Source organism: Microtus pennsylvanicus, chromosome 2 (genome assembly GCF_037038515.1).
Source record: "Microtus pennsylvanicus isolate mMicPen1 chromosome 2, mMicPen1.hap1, whole genome shotgun sequence".
NCBI lineage: Eukaryota > Metazoa > Chordata > Mammalia > Rodentia > Cricetidae > Microtus > Microtus pennsylvanicus.
The window spans coordinates 46107590-46127130 of record NC_134580.1 but is presented as its reverse complement, the minus strand read 5'-3'; the positions used below and the strand labels follow the sequence as shown (position 1 = coordinate 46127130).

Genomic DNA, 19541 nt, shown 5'->3' with positions numbered 1-19541 from the left:
TGTGCACGGTGTCAGTGTTTACACTGGTGGTGAAACTTAACATTTTATCTCTTTCTTATACAAAAGTTAGCTATAAGAAGTTCTATGATTTTGTGTATATTCCGAGGTATGTGCATTCTACCACAGATACCTCTGCTGGGAAAGCTGACTGATTACTTTTGCTGAGTGAAACCCTAGCCACTATGTTGAGATGATGCTAGCAATGCCAGGAATAAGTAGTTCTGGTTAGGGAAATGCTAGCATCTGTTCCTCCATCCTCTCATTCACTCTGCTACCCAAGCACAAAAGCCTTATGTGTGTTTGGAATAGAAATAGCATGTTCTGAAAATAGGGCTTTTTAAACTATTAGTAGGTTTTTCATCTTATAAGATGAAAATTTCTGGAGATATCTTTTATAATAATGGTAATGTCGTTAACCCTAATTGTGTCAGCTTTCTGTTACTGTAACACAATACCCAAGACAGTAGACTTTCCAGAAGGAAAGGGTTATTTCAGTTTGTGGTTTCAGAGCCCTTGGTCCATGGTCACTTGACACTATTGTTTTGGTCACTACTGTGACTGGAACACCCAGAAGGGGAGGCCTCTTTACCCTCATGGGAACTAGGAGGCAAAGAGAGAGATGGGAATGGACCCTACAATTTAAAGATTACATACACTTCACCGCAATACTACAAGCTAGGACCAAGCTTCTGTGTTGTTGGCCTTTTAGGGACACTCAGAACTGGAACTATAGCACTGATGAACTGTGTACTTAACAGTGGTTAAAATGGGCTGCTGCTGCTCTCTGGTGTTGCTACCCAGCCTGCTGCCCCCTATAGTGTAGTAAGCAAAACAATAAGGGGGTTATATTATGTGGTTTTTTTTCTCCAGCATAAAGACAATTAGATCTTTCCTGATCTTTGCCTGTAACTAATTTATTGTACAACACCTCTGAGTGTCAGCCGTGTAGACAGACTGTGACTGTATGTGATCCTGTGTCAAGATTCAATGTGGTATCTGTCCACCAAATTTTCTGCTGCTTTTGCTAAGTCCTTTAAGTACTTTTATCTGCTATCCCTCCACTGCTAGAGAAATGTCATTTCGACTCATAGGGTAAAGCCAAGTAAAGCCTATGAGCAGCAGTCTCTCAGCAGTCTATCAGAGCTCCTTCAGTGTGCACTTCAATAGGAGCCTTCAGTGATGCGCTCACTGCATAACTGCCAGTGGGGATCTGAGGAGGCAGGTAGACATCAGACAGGATAGCCTGAGTTGCATTTGCTCTTTCCCATGTTTCAAAGCTTGGATGTAAATGAAAGATGAGCATTTTAACTTGGTTGATCTGGCTGGGCTCCTGGGCCTAATGACTGCACTATACCATACCATAAACACTGTGAAGAAGCAACCATGGAAACACTTGTTTTCTTGTTGAGCTAAATTTACTCTGAGTTGAATATTAACACAGCTCCTGGCAGGACTTTAAAAGCAAAAATAGCTTAAGCGTGATTCAGTCTGAGTCACACTGCTGGTGCTGCTGCGCTGCCTGGAGCTTGACATTGAACAAGTTGGCAGCCTGTATTGCTACATTTTTTCTAGGAACTCTGAACACATTTCATTCTTGTGAATTTGCTTGTGCAATGATATTAAATAGAGTAATATGTTTATTTTGTTTCTATGTCAAATGAATTTGAAAATGGTGAAACTAAAGTATTTTTCTTGGGCTTTCTGGAAAAGCAAGATTCTCAGAATTCTGTGGTTACTTTAAGACTTTATTTTATAAGGGATTATATGGAAATTTTAGTTTAGGTATTGGGGCTTCTGGAAGTTTTGTTAAAAAGAACCCAGCAGCACTATTAAGCAGGATTCATTAATCTTCTGACATTACCAGACAAGCCGACTGTGCCCTTCACAAAGCCCTTTCTTCCTTCCTTCCTTCCTTCCTTCCTTCCTTCCTTCCTTCCTTCCTTCCTTCCTTCCTTCCTTCCTTCCTTCCTTCCTTCCTTCCTTCCTTACCAGGGAGGCGCATAGTGCTGCAGCCTGCTGTACCATTGCTCGCTGGCTCGGCTGGGTGTCTAACTTAGGAAATACTCTCCTTCTTGAGATTATCAAATGGGAAGTTCATGGGTTTTGAAAGGCAGACCAGACCCACCCATGGGATCTCTGTTGACTTCTTAAAGGCCTCACATGCCTTTCCCTGAGTAAACCCAGTGACTGTGAAATAGTGAGTTGCCTGTTGGCTGGCTGTGGGAAAACCTAGGAAGGATCAGTTCATCTCATCTGGAGTCAGCCGTGGCTGAGTCTAGAACTCTATATGAGGGTGGTTTTCCCTTGATGTTGCAATTTCTATTTTAATATGTTTTTGTTTAGCTTTTGGAGTTGCCTAACAGTATAATTTCAATTGAGGTTTAGTTTCAGCTCCTCAAAAAAATTTTTCTAATTTAAACACACTATCATTTTGTCTTAGAATTTCAATGACTTATATAGAAAAGAGTTTTTCTGTGACAGTTTTAAAACCAAAATGAGCTTAGCCTGACTTTTGATAGTATTTTGAAATTATTTTACCATAAAATCTTACATTAGGAGATGCAACTCTGGTAGAGAATTTCAACATAGTTGCATAAATTGTGTTTCATATTACAACTTGTTCTCTGCTTGACTTCACTGAAATTAATAAAAGAACCCTTTCAGAAGATCTGGTGAGTTAGCTTTGGTTTGGTTTTGGTGGTTTTTCCTTTTTTTAAAAAACTTACTCATAGTGTATCCTGTGTTGCTAAGTTTTCAAAGTCAGCCGTCTCAACCACACCCAAAACCCTTTCAGAGGCATGAGATCTGTTTATTCGATTTTCTTCCCAGTAAAGCTTGGGGATCTCTATGCATTTCCAGGAGATGTGTGATGGTCCTATGGAGCTAATATCTCGAGATTGAGCTGCTGCCAAGTCTTGGATGTAATACACAGTTCCTTATTCTGCAGTCAGTGATCCCTTACACTGAATGGACTTTCTGACTCTGGCCTCGTAGCTGCCAAGTATATGCCTGAAGTGTTTTTTCCTAAAAGGATACCATCCCTGCCTTAGAGCTGGAGAAGGGAACATGGGTCTTACCTTAGCATTCCCCTGACCCCTGGCCATGCACACTCTATGCTGATAGCTGCATTTTGGAGGCACGTTAATTTGTGGCTTGTCTTGAAAGTGAGTTCAATAGGGTTTGGGCAGTTAAATCGTTTCAGTTGTAAAGTGAAGGGGTTAGCCTAGTTGATTCTCAGTATAACCCAGTAGCATTCTATTACTGTAGATCAGATACATATTACCCCCTTCTATCGTCCACCCACATGCACGCTTGCGCGCGTGCACGTGTGTGTGTGTGTGTGTGTGTGTGTGTGTGTGTGTGTGTGTGTGTAGAAAGGGTATCAAGTGTAAAACCTCAGGCAGGATCCCTATAAAGAAGAACTTGATGTACACTTACTAAATCTGGGTTTTACAGACTGGGCTACTGTTCACTTTATTTGGTCTATACAACTTTGTTTTTCTGCTTCTGTTCAGTTGTGTAGTAATAATTTATTAAACCTTTACTATATGCCAGAAATTAGAATATTCTAAAAAAAATAGTATATTAACTTGGCAGTCAATCAAATTACTAATTATTCATATGTTTTAAAGGGCTAGGCACAATCATATAACTTTTGTAGTAGTAACTATTTTCAAATGTTTCTAATTTTAAAAAAATAGCTTTATGGGGCACATTGTGACTTTTTAGTAGGACTTTGGCTTCTACAATGTAGAATAATTCAAGCTGATTGACATGCTTGGCACATCATCTACTTTCTTTTATTACTTACTTCATTATTTATTTTTTATTTATTTTGGTTTTTGAGGCAGGGTTTCTCTGTGTAACAGCCCTGGCTGTCTTGAAATTCTCTTTGTAGACCAGGCTGGCCTCAAACTCACAGAGATCCGCCTGCCTCTGCCTCCTGAGTGCTGGGATTAAAGGTGTGCACCACCACCTCCTGGCTAAAACTTACTTTGTTATTTTATGTGTGTCATCTTTTGCCTGCCAGAAAGTTTTGGAGGTTTTTTGTTGTTGTTGTTTTGTTTTGTTTGTTTGTTTGTTTTGATTTTTGAGACAGAGTTTTCTCTTGTAATATCCTTGGCTGTCTTGGCACTTGGCACTTTGTAGACCAGGCTAGTCTTGAATTCACAGAGATCAGTCTGCCTCTGCCTCCTGAGTGCTGGGATTAAAGATGTGTGCCACCACCGCCAGCTTCATCTACTTTCTAATGGTGAAACTATCCAAAATCTACTTACAAACTTTGAATTATATATCATCATTAAATGTGGTCCCGTGCTATGATTATCCAAACCTATTCTACCTTTGATAAACCTCACCTCTTTTTCCAACCTCTCCCTTCCCCCATACATACACTTTGGTAAATTCAACTCTTGACTATCTTGAAGTCAACTTTTTGGATCCTACACTGAAGTCAATCTGTTCTCTGTTCATCTTTCAGTGCCTAATTTAAAATGTTCTCCAGGTCCACCCATATTGTTGCAGATGACATACTTTCCTCTTTTTGATGCTGAATAATATTTCTGTGTGTGCGCACGTGCATGCGTCTGTGTCCATCCATTGAAAAATATAGCATCATCTATATGTTGGCTATTGCAGACAATGTTGTATTTATTGGACCTGGGAGAAGAGTTGGCACTAATTTTTAATCCTTTGGCAATTTATTCATAGAGAAGAGATTGCTGGATCATATATAGTAATTCTACGTTGGGTCCTGTTTTCTTCTTTTCTGAAAGCTCCATTCTGTTTTCTGCTATGACTGTATTAATTCTTACTCCTCCTACATTCTCTCGAATATTGGTTACTTTTTGTCTTTGGTAATGTTCTCTCTAAGTGAGCAAGGTGCTGTCCTCTTGTGATTTGCATTTGTATTTCTCTGGTGGTTTTTCCATATATTCTTTGTGAGAAATACTGGTTTGGATCCTCTGTCCATTTGTTGTTAATGTTTTACGTTCATAAATGCTTCAGTTGGTGAGGTATATTTGCACAATTTTCTTTGAGTTTTATATGTTATGGGTGTTTTGCCTACATGTACGTCTATGTAATACTTTAGTGCTTGATATCCAGAGCCCAGAAGAGGGTGTGGGATTCCCTGGAACTGGAGTTACAGATGGTTGTGAGCTGCCGTGTAGGTGCGGAGAATCAAATGTGACGCCTCTGAAAGAGCAGCAGGTGCTTTTAACTACTGAACCGTCTCTTCAGACCCATATTTACATAGTTTAATACTAATATGATGTAACTAGGGACAGACAGACAGTCAGACAGACTTCACTCCTACCCTGTCCCCTATTGACTACCATCTCAACCCTACTTTCTAATAGACAAACCATTTTAATTATTTTTAATGTTACTCACTTTCAAAATAATTATTAACACATACTAATTATGAAAGATTAATGAGATTCCCTTATTAATGAGATAAAGGTTATATCCATCTGCCGTTCTTATGCCCTCAGTTCCTTCCACTGTCTATTCCTCCTCCAACATACTTCCCAGGCCCTGGAGGTCCTTCTTAATGCTTGTCTCTCTTTTCTTTTGCAACTCTAGTGATCACTGTACCATCCTCTACCCTACACAAGACTCACTTCCTGGCTTTCATCAGTGAGTCATAAAGTGCTGTTTGTCCTTCTGTGCCCTTGTTTCATTCAACCTCAAGATCTACCAACATTGTATAAATGGCAGGATTTTATTCGTTATCTTGTTGAGAACCATTCCATTGAAAAGCATACCACTGTTGTTTCCTGGTCCTAGGAATTGAACCTAGGGCTTCTCCAGCACTCTGTAAATGCTCTCCACTGAACTGTGCTCTCAGCTCGTCCTCCTTTAAAAGTTTGCTCTAATTTTCATTTGTTTGTTCATCCATTCATTTATTCATTTGTTCACTAATTTTTTTCATTTATTTATTTCGAGACTGGTCCTAACTATAGGACACTAGCTGTCCTGGAACTTACTATGTAGATGAGGCTGTCCTCGAACTCACTTTACCACTCTGCCACTTGGTCAGCTTGTCTTTTCTAGGCTGAATCTGGTGATCCTATGTTGAGGCTGAGAATTTGATGTTCTTATACCTTTCCTCAGATTGAGTTTTGTCACTTGGAGAAGGTCAGGGGCCAATGTCAGGTAGGAGATTAGCCGAGCAGAGTAAAGCTTTCCTTTCATGGATGGCAATGGTCCTCTGTCCTGGCAGGTTAGGGTCTCTAAGAGCTTTTCCGTCTGTCCATCTGCCCGTCCACAGTCCCTCATCACTCATTCTTCTGACAGTCAGACTGCTAACCAGCTCTCGAGCCTGCAGCTTCTGTTTCATTCCAGCTCTGTCAGAATTCCCGAGCTACAAAGAGGAGAAGCAAGTGGAAATGAGCTGCTCATCCCGCTCTCTTGGCCAGCCGTTGGCCAGCACCCGGAAGGTTCTGAGAGTGCAGAGGACAAAGCATTCCCCCAGGACAGCCCCCAGCAACTCGTTCCTGGGTTTCGGAGCATGTTTGTTTTATTTAGCAAGGGATTCCCTTTTAATTTCTTGATTTGTTTTCCAAGAAAATTTTTACATGGGAGCAAATTAAATTTATTTGCTTAACTGTCTTGCAAGGACATTTTATTTTCTACATCAGGGAGTATAGCTTTTGGCAGTTGTAAACAAATTATCGTATGGTTTGATAAAGTTAAATTATGTACTGTAACTACTAAACACATTTTCAAATACAATACTATCTGTTTTTTGATTGTTTTTAAGTAATAATTTCCAAAAGATGAGTTTTGATAGCCTTTCTATTAACTGTTGTATCCTGTGTTTTTCCTGTTGTCTTGGACTTGTCACATAGCATAGTATTTGGGCTCTATCCACTATTATGTCTACTCAAAAATATGAATGAACATAGTTTTCTTCAAAAATCTGAATAATTCAGAATGCAGAATTTTGTCCTGAGTATTTTCTTGGCATGTTAAGTTGACCTGCTGGGATCTGAGACAATGCACCATGAAACCACATGTTCCCGCTCAAAGCCCTCGCATAAGGAGAGCGATTTTGTGGTTCAGTTTTGTGTTTCAAACAAGCCCAGTCCTGGAGCTTTAAATGAACATTTTAGAAATCCACCAGAAAAGGAAGGGTGGTAGTGTGAGTTTGTCCTCACGGGGGTGACTTGTAACTGAAGACAGCACGTCCTTTGTAAGGAACATGGTGCAGATGAGGACACGGGTGGCCAAGTACAGAAAGTAGGCTGGAGGCAGGTGTACAGCTGCTTCCCTGTCCTCTCCCTCGCCCCCCTCCCCCCACATGTAGATGGCCCAGCTCAGCTGAGATCGCTGTGTAAGTGCTGGGAAGCCAGGCTGGCCATTGTCGACCACCCTGGTTCTTACTTATTGAGGCCTCAACCAAGTGGTACACTTGAGGCTTCAGGGTCCATTTTTTTTTTAAATGATAAAGGTGAGAGGAATGCTGTGGGAGAATCAGGGAAACAGAAATAGGGGAGCGAATTTGAAAGAGTGCTGGGCTAGAAGAGAGAAAGAAAGGAATCTCTTCCTCTTTGACAGTCTGGTTGGTCTTTGTTCTCTCTTAGTGACCACTTTCACTGCTCACTTTGATGACTCTGTCTCTCAGGCCAGCTCCCTTTCTCCCTCTTCTCTGTGTCCTCCCTAACTCTGTCCTCACCACCATCAAAGCGTCCTTTAATGATCCCACTTCATTTACATAGGACTGCCCCAGGCTGGATTACCTGAGGTTACCTGGGTCTGTGTTAGAATCAGCCTTTACTTCCCAACATCCTAAACAGACTTTTAAGTTCCCTGCAGGTCAGAGTGAACCACTTTGATTTGCTGGGGTGGGAGTGGGGGTGGTTAGTCTATAGTCCTGTGAGCCAAAGTCTTGAGCAGTCTCCAGATATGTGAGAAGAGGGCCTGCATTATCCCTGCCAGTGTGGCAGAGAGGTTTTTGTTTTGTTTTGTTACATTGGTATTTTAAGATCAAGTCTTGCTGTTCATCCTAGGCTGCTCTTAAACTCATGACAATTCCCCTGCCTCCACATAGTGCATATTTACCATGTACCATGCCGGACTTGTGGTAGAGATTTAATTAAAGAATATTTGTCTTGGTCTCTCATACAGTAGTGAGAATGTGGACGTACTGAGAATTTGTGGGCGTAGAATCTGCTGCTCAGAGAGGCAGTCATAGAGCAAGCAGAAGAGGTGCTAAGCTGGAATTCCAGCAGGCCACCCAGTCCAGAACTGCCAGTTTATCAAGAAGTCAGACATCTGTTCCAGTACTTTGTACCTCGAGCTGGGGACCATCTGTGTTAGTGGTCTTGTCTACGTACAGCTTTAGTTCAGCGCTGCACTGTGTTGGTAGAGGTGGACAAAAGAATGTTCAGAATCTGGAAGCCTCTGCTTTGCTGCCAAACCCTTTGATATTTGTAGGTCCAATTAAGCTTTAATCAGATCTCTTTTTTGAATGACTTTTATGACTATAAAATATCTATTTAAAAACTAATAAAGAAGGCAAAAAATTGCCTATAATCTTATTACTTAAGTAGCAATGTTAGCTTCTTGTGTATTTCTTTAGTCTTGGTCTCTAGGATGTATTTGGAAAGTCAGGATCAGTATAGTCTCTGATTATTCCTTTGCTGGGCATTTATGATAGCAGTTGATGTTATCATTGCTTCTTTAAGTCATTTTGACAATTTTTTTTTTTTTATTTTCGAGACAGGGTTTCTCCGTAGCTTTTTGGTTCCTGTCCTGGAACTAGCTCTTGTAGACCAGGCTGGCCTGGAACTCACAGAGATCCGCCTGCCTCTGCCTCCCAAGTGCTGGGATTAAAGGCATGCGCCACCACCGCCCGGCTCACTTTGACAATTTTAAAACCATATCTTACTTAGGCATTGAATATTAAGCATCAACATCACACAATTTTAGAACATTTCTTTGTTGTTTTGTATATTGTTAAAATTAAAATCAATAGTATTTTTAGATTTTTTTTAATAAAAATTATTTCAAAGTTTAATATAAGTAACTGGTATTTTGCTTTGGCAATATTTTTCTCCTTTGGGGAAAAAAATTTTCAACATTTATATACTGAATTGGTGAACATTTATGACAGCCCTTCCGTGCAGTTACTGAGAATAAAAGCAAGAAAAAGCATGGCTTCTTCTGCCTTGGCAATGCTCATAGTTTAGTGCAGGCAGCGTATAAATAAGTGCTAAAGTAAAGCTGCAGGAGTTGTACTAGGAAGACACAAAGGGTGGTACGTGGTGGATTTTTTGATCAAAGAATGAAGGGAAGACTTCCTGGAAGCATTGACATTTGAGCTAGGCCTCAAAGCCTGGGTAGGATTTCACTGGAGAAAGCTAGAAAGGGCATCTGAGGCTAAGGAAATGGTGTGTAGAGTCAGCCAAAGAGGACTGAGAGCATATGTTATCTTTGTCAGTCATGGGGCATATCTGAGGGAGAAAAGGGATCAGTTGTACAGCAGTGTTACTTATCAGCCTGTAGCTGGCTCTGGGCTAAGCTCCCTCCTTTATATAACCTTTGAGGTTAGCGGACAACCTGATGAGCCATTCACATCTCCACTCCCAGGTGAAAGCAGAAGCTCAGCAAAAATCCTAAGTCACAAAACTTATACAAGGCAGGACCAAACCCAAGCCTAGATCTGAAGTCCATGCTTGCTTTGTACTACAAAGGGTGATGTTGGTTCTAGAAAACACTAGAAACTGTGTTAATGTGTTGTCACATTTGCTCCTTGATGAATGCTATTATTTGACTAGTTAGAACCCTGTTTTTTAACCTTCACAAGAGTCAACCACAAATGGATCAGAGTCTAAATTTAAGACTGGAAGTGCTGAAGCTGCTAGAGGGGAAAGCGGGGAACGCTTCATGATAGGAACGAGCAAGGACTTTCTTAGTGGGACCTCAGCCACTCGGGAAATAAAGCCAGCAATGGAAATTAAAAAGCGTCCACACAACAAAAACAGTTAATCAAGAGACAGCCTACTGAATGGGAGAGAACCTTTGTTAGCTATCCATCTTCGAGAGCATTAATATTTAGGATCTTTTTACAAGTTTAAAAAAACTAAGCAACAAGAAATCAAACAGCCCAGTCAACAAACAGACTAATGAAATTAACAAACAGTTCTCAAAAGAGGAAATACTAATGTCCACTAAGCACGGAGGGAAAAAACAAAAACGAAAACCTACTTTGAGGTTTAGATCAAAACTGCATTGAGATTCCATCTTACCCCAGTCAGAATGGCATTCATTAAGAAAACAAAAAACAAGTGCTTGCAAAGATATAGACAAAGGGACCCTTAATCACTGCTGGTGGAATGTAAACTTGTCCAGCCACTGTAGAAGTCAGCATGGTGGTTTCTCAAAACACTAAAGTAGATCTTCCCTCTGACCCAGCTATAGAACTCTTGGATGTTTACCCAGAGGATCCCAATTTTCCTTAAAACCGCAAACCTGTGTTAGTACAGTTCTTTTGAGCATGTAAAACTGCATAAGATTTGACAATTTGGAACTGGGCTATAGCTTAGCAACAGAACACTTGTCTAGCATGGGTTGGGTTCTGCCCTTAGCACTGCAAGACAGGGTAGAAGAGAGGTAAGGAGAGAGATTCTAGTGGATTTTCTTGTGTCTGCATTTTACAAATAACTAGAACTGATTAGGAATGTGGAGTGGGTCTGATAGGAGGGAAGAAAAGATGTCAAGTTTGGTTTCAAGCAGTCTATATTTCAGGTACCCAAACAAGTGTTTCTATCTGAAGATGTTTTAAACAGAGCTGGAAGTGCTGGGGGATTTCAGGAAATTGGTGGTCCCAAACTTCTATTCTAGATGAAGTGTAACTTCTCCTCAGACTAATACGGTATTTTCTTTCCCAAGTCTACTTTCTCTAGCAGGGCATTTATGGATTTAAAAGCCTGGAGTCAAAAAGCAAATAAAAACAAATCAGGAGTCTCCTTGAGTGTTCTATCATTTGATTATCCTTGGTGATCTAAATTAAAATAGATCAGGTGTATAAGCTCAGTGGAAAAACACTTGCTTAACACATGCGAACCTCCATGTTTGATACCGCATGAAAACCTGATGATGTTGGAAACTAGTACAGTTCCTGTTCAGGCTCCTTAGAATACTGCTGTTAGCTCTCCATGTGGCTCCCAGGCAGTCCCGTAAGCATCAGGATGCCTTGGTTTCTGAACAGCCTTCTGTAGCTGTGTTGGTTCTGCACTCTCAGCTCAGAAGGTCACTTTCTCAAGAATGTAATTCTCCTTTCCTTCTGGCCAGCCCTCTACCAATTTAGTCCTTCTCATTTTATGAGGCGCTTTAATTCTATAAAGACAAGAATCCTAACATCTGTCTTCCTCTTCTGCCTCCATGAATCCTCAGAATGAGACTGAGCCCGAGACCTGTTTCCTTACATTTTATATTTCTCTCTAGTCCAGGGAAAAAGACATGCACCATTACCACTGTGGCTAACTAGTGTAGCTACTGGGATTAAAGGTGTGTGCCACCATTTCCTGGTCTGTATGGCTGACCAGTGTGGCTGTTTTACTCTCTGATCTTCAGGCAAACTTTATTTATTAAAATATAAATGAAATATCACAACATTGTTATTTATAATTGGGTTTTGTTGTTGTTTTTGTTTTGTTTGTTTCTTGAAACATAATCTCATTATGTAGCCCATGCTGGACTCATCTTTAGAAACATCCTGGCCTGGCCTCCAGAGTACGGGGACAGATGTGCACCACCATTTTTTAAATTGCAGCCAGTTGAATCTTTTTCTGTTGATAGTCAAGTCCTGTTTCCCCTTTGGGGAGTAGAGATAAGAACAACTGTAGCTCTTCTTTATCTCATAAAGTCCAACCAACTGTCTTGCTTTTCCCTGTGTTTTGTCCTTATATGTATATTGGATGTCTGATGAATAGTTTGACTATTCTAAGCTGCTCATTAACACCTTTTTTTCTTTTTCTTTTATTACACTACTGAGAAAAGACAAAGAAATTGCCAATCTAGGTCAAATTTATATAATGAATCTTAGTGCAGTAGGACCAGATGATATGAAAACAAGCACCTAAATTAGAGACATTCCCAGTGGAAGAAGAGGCAAAGCTAAATCAGGGCCTTGTGTCTGGTGGATCTTAACCTGCAGTCTTCCTTTGAGATCAGAGGGCAGCAGGGAGGAACATTAGTTCTCGTGGAAGAATCAGCGTTTAGTAACCTGTTACTGAGCTCCTACATAGTAGATCAGCTGATCTGGATGAGCAGAAAAAAATTTGAGACTTTGAAATACAGGATGAGGTTTTGAACAAAATCATGTTATAAATTGGTGGTTTATTATAAATTACAACATTTTACAATATCAGAGGTCCTGGACTCACTTCATAGCACTGGGAAAAAAATTATATATGGTTTGTATTTAATATATGCTGTCCTGACCCCTTACTTTTAAAGCTATTATTTTATAGAATCTTTGAGAGGGCAGATTATATAGAACTATTTCCATGGAATAAATCTTTTGTCTTGGGATCGAGGCATGCATCATAGGGTATGTTAGGAAAAGATACTTGTTTTATAGGCAGTCACGAGCCATCTGATCCTGAAGTCTCAAGCCACATGGTAAAGATTTGGCAGGGGGAACGATAGCCTACATCATCTATATTGGTGCCCTGGCTTTGGCCAGCACAGACAGAACAGAGCATTTCAGGAACATGGTGATTGACATACATGAGACTGTTGTTCTAAGTAGCCCTTCACTGTTGGTAAGCTCTCAGAGACCAGATGTTTATTCAAAGGCTATCCTGACTAGATCAGAAACCGTGTTTCCTTTCTGTTGCTACAGGGCTCTGGCCATTCTCCTTGTTGCATGTTTGTATGTAAACCCACAGTTTTATCATGAAGGTTAGTTGAGGTAATGAATATGAGAGTGCTTTGTATAAACACAGCTCATATAAGGATTATTGTCTGGTATGAATTTTGTTATAGTTGTTGAACAAGTAAGCATCACAGACTCTTGACAGCCCAATGTTTTGATGACACATTTAGGTCAGTACTATTAATAACACTGTTATGTTCCTTTTTAGGTACAAAAGTTAGGCATGTGCCCATTTTTATTATGGAAGATTTCAGACACATAACCAAGGCACAGTAGCATGTGGCTTTATCTCCATTGTTAGCAGTTCACAACTCACAGACAGATTTTTTTTTTTATCATCTGCACCTCTCACATCCTCCTGCTTTTGCTGCACAACAGGGATGTGTTCCTGCTGCTCTGCTCCTACCTTCTCCTTTAAAGCATCACATGTAGAAATAGTCTTAACATTCTTTAAAGAAGGAAATCCTGGGCTGGGAAAATGGCTTGGCAGGGAAAGGCACTTACAGCCAAGCCTGGCAAACAGAGTTTGGTCTCCATGACCCGTCTGATGGAAGGAAAGAACTGACTCCCGCAAGCTGTCCTCTGACCTCTTCCCATGCGCTGTGCTCCCTGTGCCCACAGGCTGACCTCTGACCTCTTCCCATGCGCTGTGCTCCCTGTGCCCACAGGTTGACCTCTGACCTCTTCCCATGCACTGTGTTCCCTGTGCCCACAGGTTGACCTCTGACCTCTTCCCATGCGCTCTGCTCCCTGTGCCCACAGGTTGTCCTCTGACCTCTTCCCATGTGCTGTGCTCCCTGTGCCCACAGGTTGTCCTCTGACCTCTTCCCATGCGCTGTGCTCCCTGTGCCCGCAGGTTGACCTCTGACCTCTTCCCATGCGCTGTGCTCCCTGTGCCCACAGGTTGACCTCTGACCTCTTCCCATGCACTGTGCTCCCTGTGCCCACAGGTTGTCCTCTGACCTCTTCCCATGCACTGTGCTCCCTATGCACTATGGCACACACATCCTCCCCGCTTCGGCCCCACAAATAAGTGAAATATAATTTTTAATATCATCGATAGTTTAGACTGAAAGACTATTTGTGAATAAGTTATTCTCTTATAGAAACCAGCAGGTAAATGGAATTTTGTTTCTCAAGATTCTCATGTGATAGTGACCAGCTACATTGCAAAAGGATGGTGACATTCCAGAGTTGTAACTAAATCTGGAGTCTGAGTGATACAGTTGTCAGCCCTGTCACCTCCTAGAAGAATTTGACCTTACAGAAAAGTACGGAGCCTGCAGTGTGGTGGGTCACTTCCGTGTCATAGTTCTCAAGCTTTTGACCTCTGGAATTCTTTACTACTATAGTGACTTCTGCTTTAAGACTATACCCTGAGCTTGGAGCATATAACTTAAGAGAAAATGGAAAGGCAGTTTGGGTGGACAGCATAACTCAGAGCAACTTTTGTTTGACCTGGGAAGGCCCCAGGTTTGATCCCCAGCACTATGCAACATAAAAGGTGAAAGTAAAAATGAAAATTAAGAGAAACTCGGCGGGAGAGATCATCCGTCAGTCAATAAAATTAAGGCTCAGTACATTAGTACTTCATTTTCATTGTTTTTTTTTTTGTTGTTTGTTTTATTGTAAACTTTTACCCAATGCAGTAATTAAATTTAGTTTATTTTGAGTGTCTGTGTGCTTTGAAGATTCTCATTCATTTTTAATTTTTTAAATAAATTTTTAAAATAAGTAACACTTTTATCTCTTAAAATTCCAAGCTGTCTTTGTATTACGACAAGGCAGTTCTACTCCCATGTGGGATTATAGGTATCAGATATTGAAGGGCTGAAACTCACATGGTGGGAACAGGTTGACTCTTTGCTGTGCTCACAGGTCGGTGATGCAAAGGACGTCACTCTTCTGCTGGTCTCCCTCCTTCCCTGCATCCATTTTCTGGATCCCTTTGGATGATGCATTTGGAAAATTCTCTTGGCTTTGTCTTTTCTATTCTATGACCAGGGCACCAGTTCTGACCCTTACAGCACACAAAAAAACATCTGCTCAGCAGTAGCTGAGATGTGAGCTAATGCAAACCAGTACCATATGAAGGACATTTAATGCTTACCATGGCCCTGTGAGGCTGTACTATCTGCATAGGCAGGCAAGCCTTTGAATGAAACCTGCAAGTTAGGTTTCCTCATATTCTGTACAAACTACTCTTTGGCATTCCTTTTAGATACTGTTACTCCCTTGTAATTATCTTTAGTTTCTTTTAACTGGTTATAAAACTCTTCAATTAGTAGGATCCACATTTTATGCTATGACTCTTGTTAAGTATGCTTTATCATGTTCTTGGTGTGAATTGGAGTTAGCTTGAACCACTAGGTTTCTTTGTGGTACTGAGGATGCTTTGGTTGCTAAGCAACCACTTTGTGTAGCTTTTCTAGTACCATTTCCATTTCTTGCCTAATGTCCGTTCCTTGCCTCTGTTTTCTCATTTCAGCTCTGCTAGTTACACAGTCGCACAGTCCTCCCTTTCCTCAAAAACCTTCCCAATCATTTCTATTTTCTGGTTCGTTTTTGTTGTGTGTGTTTTCTGTAGCACAACTGATAAAAACCCAGAGACAGATGTTGGGGTTCAAGCTGAAGATCAAAAAAGCAAACTGGCCAAGCCACTAGAGAGTGCTTACCTCTATCAAGAGGCAGACAAACAAAGGGACAGTCCTCTCCTCAGCATGACTGCAGACTACAGCACTTCCTACCAATCCTCAGACTGCAATGAGCTCTTATCTCCTCTCTCTCTCTCTCTCTCTCTCTCTCTCTCTCTCTCTCTCTCTCTCTCTCTCTGTCTCTGTCTCTGTCTCTCTCCTCAGCCACATCACTCCTGTCTCCATCTCCCTAGTGCTGGGATTAGAGGCATGTGACTCCTGAGTGCTGGGAGCACCTTTGTGTGAGTTTTATTTCTCTTTTTAGACAGATTCAATCTGTAGCCCATGGTAGCTTTGAGTCCTGGGATTAAAGGTGTGTGCCATCATTCCCTGGCCTCTAGTAGCTTAGCTCTGTACTCTGATCTTCAGGCAAACTTCATTTATTAAAACACAAATAAAGTATCACTGCAGTTTTCCTTTGAGATATGTTGTTAATTTTGCTTTTTCCTAGCTATAAAAGTAGTATACTTTGAGGGAGTGGTGTTTTGAAGCAAAGTCTCACTATGTAACTCAGGCTGTTCTGGGACTCACGATGTAAGCCAAGCTAGCCTCAGACTCAGAGATCCACCCGCCTCTGCCTCCCAAGTACTGGGGTTAAAGGAATGTGTTACTACACCTGGCAATAGCCATTTCAAGAAGGATATAGAATATTTGAAAGTGGAATTTCCTAAATCCAGACCAGTATAGTAGCCACTGCTGTGTATTCTAACAGTCATGCCTCTGTGGAAAATCAAACTGTTTGCTTCTCAACTCCTTAGAAATTACAATCCCATGAATAATCCCATCTCTGTAGTGATGAGGTGAGCAGGCATGCTTTTCATCCTGCCTGGCTCACACATGGCTAGCTTAGCCCCAGAAATAATAACACAGAAACTGTGTTCTTTTAAACACTGCCTGGCCCATTAGTTCCAACCTCTTATTGACTAGCTTTTACATATTGATTCAACCCATTTCTAATCATCTGTATTGACTCTTGACTGTGGCTTACCGGGGTGAGTCTAATTGGCGTCCATCTTGGAGAGGAGGGCCATGGCATCTCCCTGACTCTGCTTTCTTTCTCCCAGCATTCTGTTCGTTATACTCTGCCAATCTAAGCTGCTGTCCTATTAAAAGGCCAAGGCAGTTTCTTTATTTAACCAATGAAATCAACACAAAACAGAAGACCCTCCTACATCACATCTGCGTTTATAGCTAGGCTGTGGTGGCACACACCTTTAGTTCCAGCACTCAGGAGGCAGAGACAGATGGATGTCTATAAACTCAAGGTGTGCAGAGTGAGTTCAGGACAGCCAGGGCAGTTGTTTATATAGAGATACCCTGTCTCAAAAAGCAACAACAAAGAATCTCCGTTTATCCTATAATTCTGACACAATGAAGGAAGTTCAGGGAAGTTCTCCTTTCCTTGAGATACTGCATATAGGTCATTTGAGCAACCCTTTTACTGAAAGCTTTGAAAGTACTGGATGCGTATTTATGGAATTAGCCTCAAAACAACTAAGCACTTTCATCTCCTCCACCTTGTGTTGTTCCCGCAGCACAGTCCTCCCTGCTTAGGAATAGTAACCCTTGTGCAAAGATGGCTTGCAATTTCAAAAATCAAATCTCATTGACATTCTTATTTTGGAAACAAGAAGCTTTTATAAAAGAAAGCGAGCAGCAGGGAGGCTCTCAAGAGCTAAAGCTGCTGTCACCCTAAGGACCTGCAGGCAGCCGGTTACTTCCTGTGCCTGGGGATAATGAAAATGCAAAGAAAGCTGCTGAAGGATTACCATAAAATTTAGGTCAGGGATTGAGGGTGCTAAAAGCAGGGAATTTCTGCAAGTGCTAGAATTTTTTATTTATTGAACTGATAGTAGCTATATAAAATAATTCTCTTCTAAACTAAAATATTTCTGTGTGCTTTTCAGTATACATTTATTAATATAACTCGCAATAAATAACTCAGTATAAAAGAAGTTACCAAAAATATGGATATAATGTGAGCTATTGCATGTGTTTTATATAAATGGTGCACGTATATTTCTATAAGTAGAGTGTATAGTATGTGAATATTATGCATTTATATAAGCACATTAATTTGTGTTTATATTTACATAAAATATGTGTGTACTAGTCAATAGAAAAATATCTAGTTTTAAAAATGCTGCAAGGCCCCCGGGGCGGGCTGGTCCCGCCATGTGCGAGCGGCTGGGCAGGTTCCCAGCCGCAAGCTGTGGGCGGACGCATGGGTGGGAGACACGTGGGTAGACACATTAAAGAACTGAATATTTATTACTTAGAGGAAAGAGAGAGTGTGGAGGAAGGAGAAGAGAAAAAAGAGACAGAGAATGGGGGGAAGCAGGGAGACACGCACACGCCAAGAGGGGACAGAGAGAATCCAAGATGGCGGGGGGGAGGGCAGGGGTCGCCGGGAGTGGGCATGGCTTGCCTCTTAAAGAGATGAAAACCATAACATCTAGAAATAATGAACAACAAATGGAAGGAGGAAGAAAGAAACTTATTTCTTATATTATGCTTTGAATGTTTACTTTTTAGAATCCAGTTTTTTTAAAGTTAGACTTTCTGTCTCTACCCCTAGATAGGAGGTATTCCTTTGCTGTACCATGTGACATAGTTCCTTTTTCTTTTTCTTTTCTTTTCTTTATATATTTATTGTAATTTAATCTTTCTTCTTTGCTAAATTCTAGGCTCTTAAAAGGACCAAGAGAGTGGCATATTTATTTTTGTATTTCTTGTACCTAATAAATCCTAATACATAGGAAAACTGACAATACTTGTGATGAATGAATGAATGTGCCGGAAAAGGAACAAAGCTGTGGACACCCAACACATAAAGCATTTTCTTAGAACACTTGGAGATGTTACATTGCTTTGGCACGGCAGTGGTCATAAAATTGGCACAGTAAATACAGTTTGTTTTGAACTTAACCAGCACTTTGTGGAACTGTAGGCAAATGTAGAATTCACCATGTGGTAACCCTCTTAATCCCAGAAGACAGCGAAATGAAAATACCCACTGGAAATGACTGAACTGAGAAGTGAATGCCTAATAGCTCAAAGAGAGATTACATGATCTGGGATTGGTTGGTTGGTTTTGGTTGATGCTCATATATCTGGTACAAGCACTTTGCCAGAGAGTCATATCACCAGCCATGCAAGGATGTGATCTTTGCAAAATTTGCTATATCCTAAGTGAAGATAAGATGCTAACATCTTAAACACATACATGCTCACTCACTCACATGTATATAGTGTTCATTAGAAGAGTTCTGTCTCCAAACAGAGAACAAAAAAAGTCTGTCAGTGGACATTGTAGAGCTCTTAACAGCATGGTCAGACCAACACCTGCCAGGTGGAGGCAAGCAAGTTGGCCTGGCTGGTGGCGATTCCTATTTCCCAGAGCCTTGTGCCATGCATGCACTGTAATTCTGCACGATTCATTGCACTTGTTCTGCTTCCTTGAATACCAAACCGTCTGGTTGTTTGCCTTCCCAAGGAGATAGCTCACCACAGCTGATATAGATGTGCCCAATTCTCCTGTTGTTCACTGTAAATTAATAAAGCTACCTTCTTTATTCTTCTAATGCATCAGTGTCTTTGTGAGTTTTGTTAGAGTAATTCTGGATTTCTACGCCCAATCAGTAATATGGGTGACAGTCTGCAAGGCTCCTTGAGGCAAACACTTTCTTGTAGGACTCTCTTGATTCTGCTTGCTAGTGGTCCACAATGTTGGCCCATCCCTCTTGTCATGAGCATTGACTATCCTGCACTTTACACTTCATCAGAGTAGTTCTTTCCGTACATAACATGTTAAGAACTTCTAAAATTTGGTGTGGTGGCATCCAACTGTAATCCCAACACTTAGGAGGTGGTTGCAAGGTGATCATCTTGGAAAAGTTAGCAAGACTCTTTCAAAATGACAACAAAATAATAATGAGTACATTTGAGTTATTAATGAC

The 19541-nt window shown here is 40.9% G+C and overlaps 1 protein-coding gene across 8 annotated transcripts in view; it reads left to right on the top strand.

The window, feature by feature from the left end:
- The window catches only part of Nsmce2 (NSE2 SUMO ligase component of SMC5/6 complex), a 206020-nt gene that overhangs the window by 93453 nt on the left and 93026 nt on the right, over positions 1 to 19541 (top strand). Inside the window, exon 5 of one of the 8 annotated variants that reach the window (XM_075960967.1) lies at positions 15748 to 15928. The exons of the other annotated variants lie outside the window; for them this stretch is intronic. Coding sequence (XP_075817082.1) covers positions 15748 to 15776 — 29 coding nt within the window. The 3' untranslated portion in view covers positions 15777 to 15928. Of the gene's footprint in view, positions 1 to 15747; positions 15929 to 19541 lie in introns of those variants that run through there. 8 annotated transcript variants of the gene reach the window in all.